This window comes from Macrosteles quadrilineatus, unplaced genomic scaffold, assembly GCF_028750875.1.
Source record: "Macrosteles quadrilineatus isolate MER2022 unplaced genomic scaffold, UCM_ALF_1.0 Scaffold_7__1_contigs__length_78375512, whole genome shotgun sequence".
Taxonomy (NCBI): domain Eukaryota; kingdom Metazoa; phylum Arthropoda; class Insecta; order Hemiptera; family Cicadellidae; genus Macrosteles; species Macrosteles quadrilineatus.
In genome coordinates, this window is record NW_026542600.1 from 50,296,738 (window position 1) to 50,300,301 (window position 3,564).

General features: G+C 38.8%; 1 protein-coding gene across 1 annotated transcript; it reads right to left on the minus strand.

Moving 5' to 3' along the window:
* Positions 1-973: 973 nt before the first annotated feature.
* LOC128998967 (circumsporozoite protein-like) lies at positions 974-3,273 on the minus strand. The gene is made up of 2 exons (XM_054425323.1): positions 3,186-3,273; positions 974-1,947 (listed from the first exon to the last, which is right to left on the minus strand). Exons 1-2 carry the CDS (start codon positions 3,271-3,273, stop codon positions 974-976), a joined length of 1,062 nt encoding a protein of 353 aa, XP_054281298.1.
* Between the last annotated feature and the right edge of the window lie 291 nt (positions 3,274-3,564).

The following is a 3,564-nucleotide window of genomic DNA, read 5'->3' on the forward strand; positions in this document are numbered from 1 at the left end:
AAATGTTGCTGAAGACGTATTCTAGTAACAAGTAACAATTTTACAGCGCTATGATAATTTTAGATTAGACATCACGATTTTAAACAAAACACGATAAACATTACACACATATAAAATCAATCTCCTCGATAAAGATATAATGGTTTACTTATGAATCTACCTAACTTTTCTTATTTTATTAAACTTCCCTTACTTTAATAAACGAGGTATTTGAAATATACTTTGGGAAGAGCCCTTAACTGGCCCCTAACTCTGAATAAACGTATATTCATTAAAGAAAAAAGATCTACAAATTAGTGTTATTCTTTTGCTGACATGAAAAAAAACCAATGTAATTTTACGGCTTTGAAGTTAAGTTACACAAGAAGCTCTTATTTTGGAGATAATACTTTTACGATGAAATGAAATGAAATGAATGAAATGAAATGAAAATCCTTCTTTATTGAGGCGAACTTAGGACCTCACGGTCCTTTCTTACAGTTAACCGATAGTGATATTTAATAAAAATTTTAATGACATTTTTTAGTTAATTGTTGTCTATGGTGGGTTAATATTACAGTTTTCAAAGGTTTATTGTAGACATGTTCAGTCAATATGGTAAAATAGAATACACAAAATAATAATAATAATAATAATAATAATAACATACATATCATTTGGGCTCAGATTTCAGATCCCAAAACGATATTTATTTTATTTTATTTCCGTGATGAAAGTAAAATAGGTGCTAAATGTTAGGCACGACCCCGGATTTGTTTTTATCTTGGACACTAGGAACAAGCCCGGGATTGTTTCGACCTATGACGCTAGGCAGGGCACGGGCCCGGGATTGTTTTGTCTCAAGACGCTAGGCTCGAGTCCTGGATTGTTTTGTCTTAGGACGCTAGGCTCGAGACTCGAGTCCTGGATTGTTTTGTCTTAGGACGCTAGGCTCGAGTCCTGGATTGTTTTGTCTTAGGACGCTAGGCTCGAGTCATGGATTGTTTTGTCTTAGGACGCTAGGCTCGAGTCCTGGATTGTTTTGTCTTAGGACGCTAGGCTCGAGTCCTGGATTGTTTTGTCTTAGGACGCTAGGCTCGAGTCCTGGATTGTTTTGTCTTAGGACGCTAGGCTCGAGTCCTGGATTGTTTTGTCTTAGGACGCTAGGCTCGAGTTCTGGATTGTTTTGTCTTAGGACGCTAGGCTCGAGTTCTGGATTGTTTTGTCTTAGGACGCTAGGCTCGAGTCCTGCATTGTTTTGTCTTAGGACGCTAGGCTCGAGTTCTGGATTGTTTTGTCTTAGGACGCTAGGCTCGAGTCCTGGATTGTTTTGTCTTAGGACGCTAGGCTCGAGTTCTGGATTGTTTTGTCTTAGGACGCTAGGCTCGAGTCCTGGATTGTTTTGTCTTAGGACGCTAGGCTCGAGTCCTGGATTGTTTTGTCTTAGGACGCTAGGCTCGAGTTCTGGATTGTTTTGTCTCAAGACGCTAGGCTCGAGTCCTGGATTGTTTTGTCTTAGGACGCTAGGCTCGAGTCCTGGATTGTTTTGTCTTAGGACGCTAGGCTCGAGTTCTGGATTGTTTTGTCTTAGGACGCTAGGCTCGAGTCCTGGATTGTTTTGTCTTAGGACGCTAGGCTCGAGTTCTGGATTGTTTTGTCTTAGGACGCTAGGCTCGAGTCCTGGATTGTTTTGTCTTAGGACGCTAGGCTCGAGTCCTGGATTGTTTTGTCTTAGGACGCTAGGCTCGAGTCCTGGATTGTTTTGTCTTAGGACGCTAGGCTCGAGTCCTGGATTGTTTTGTCTTAGGACGCTAGGCTCGAGTCCTGGATTGTTTTGTCTTAGGACGCTAGGCTCGAGTCCTGGATTGTTTTGTCTTAGGACGCTAGGCTCGAGTCCTGGATTGTTTTGTCTTAGGACGCTAGGCTCGAGTTCTGGATTGTTTTGTCTTAGGACGCTAGGCTCGAGTCCTGGATTGTTTTGTCATAGGACGCTAGGCTCGAGTTCTGGATTGTTATGTCTTAGGACGCTAGGCTCGAGTCCTGGATTGTTTTGTCTTAGGACGCTAGGCTCGAGTCCTGGATTGTTTTGTCTTAGGACGCTAGGCTCGAGTCCTGGATTGTTTTGTCTTAGGACGCTAGGCTCGAGTCCTGGATTGTTTTGTCTTAGGACGCTAGGCTCGAGTCCTGGATTGTTTTGTCTTAGGACGCTAGGCTCGAGTCCTGGATTGTTTTGTCTTAGGACGCTAGGCTCGAGTCATGGATTGTTTTGTCGCTAGGTACGAGCCAGGAATAGTTTTGTCCTAGGACGCTAGGCACGAGCCCGGTATTGTTTTGACTTAGGATGCTAGGCATGAGCCTAGAATTGTTTTTTTCTAGGACAATTTAATTGAAATTTAATGATATATTTTTATGAAACTTTGCAAGTTTATTGATCTTACTACTAAATTATTATTATTTTACAAAAAAAAAAAACAAAAACACTTATATTAGTTTCCTTGTATCAGCAAACCAAGGCAATCATTGAACCTAATGCTATTTAAATTTAATTGAAAATCAATTTTAGTCAAATGGAAATTAGCTTAGTCGGCAGGTTTGCTAAGGTGGGAGTATTAATCTTTACAACATTTTTCCTTTTTCCTTTGGATAAAGCAACCCAGCAGATTTATGAAAGTTGTATTTCTGTACTTATCTTATAAATGTTAGTCGGTTCATAGAAACAAGAGCATGAGATACAAGTTAGACGTTAATTATTAATCTTCATAAATCATTAAATAGTATTTGTATATAACAAATAAATGCTTCTTTTTATTTTGGTGAACGCCTACTAATTATGTGAAAAAACATAGATGTGTTGCCAAATACAAGATATCGTTTATTTAATTAAAGCTCCCGTTTCTTACTGTTTGCCTAGCTGTTAAAATAATATATTCAACTACTTAATATGTTCTTGCGACGCAATGTAAATCTGCAAATTTGTTTGGTTTTCAAAAAGTTTGCTACATTTTTTGAAATATGTTATAGTTACTATTGATATAATTATTGAAAGTTTTGTTCATCATAAACGCCATCATATTTACTCTCTGCATAGCCTAGAACTCGTGTCGAAAAGAGTGTTTTGAGGCCCAAGTGATGTATATGATGTAATATCATTTACTCGATACGAGTGGTAAGGTTAGCTTAGGTTTTATTCAATATTGTTTGGTTGCCAGTTATGTAATCTCTGTAGGACCTAGGCCCCGTGCCTACACCCTGCGTCTCGTGCCCTTGTAATCCCACTACAATTGTAGTAATCATCGTGCGTTTTTTACGTGTGTGTAATTTGACTCTATTCAATGGCATCCCCTCCCAACGTTGGCTGGCACCCCGCTGTCGCCATTCACAATCTGTTGCAACTAATGAATCGATTTTAGAATTGCCCCTTCCCCGCATTATGATTTATATTTAACGTTGTAATTTCTCTCTAATATATTACTCACGTGTGTCTGAGTTAAGTTCTAAATAGTAATCGTTGTTTAAAATGTACTGTAGGTAAAATATTAGGAATATCTTTGAAATTTTATAGAGCCGAAAGCATAATTTTATCTT

Bases quoted from the DNA above. Each gene is read 5' to 3' on its own strand.
- LOC128998967 (XM_054425323.1), bottom strand. From the start codon at position 3,273: ATGATTACTACAATTGTAGTGGGATTACAAGGGCACGAGACGCAGGGT. The intron at 1,948-3,185 runs GCAACCAAACAA...AAAACAATCCAG, and splicing joins CTACAGAGATTACATAACTG to GACTCGAGCCTAGCGTCCTA.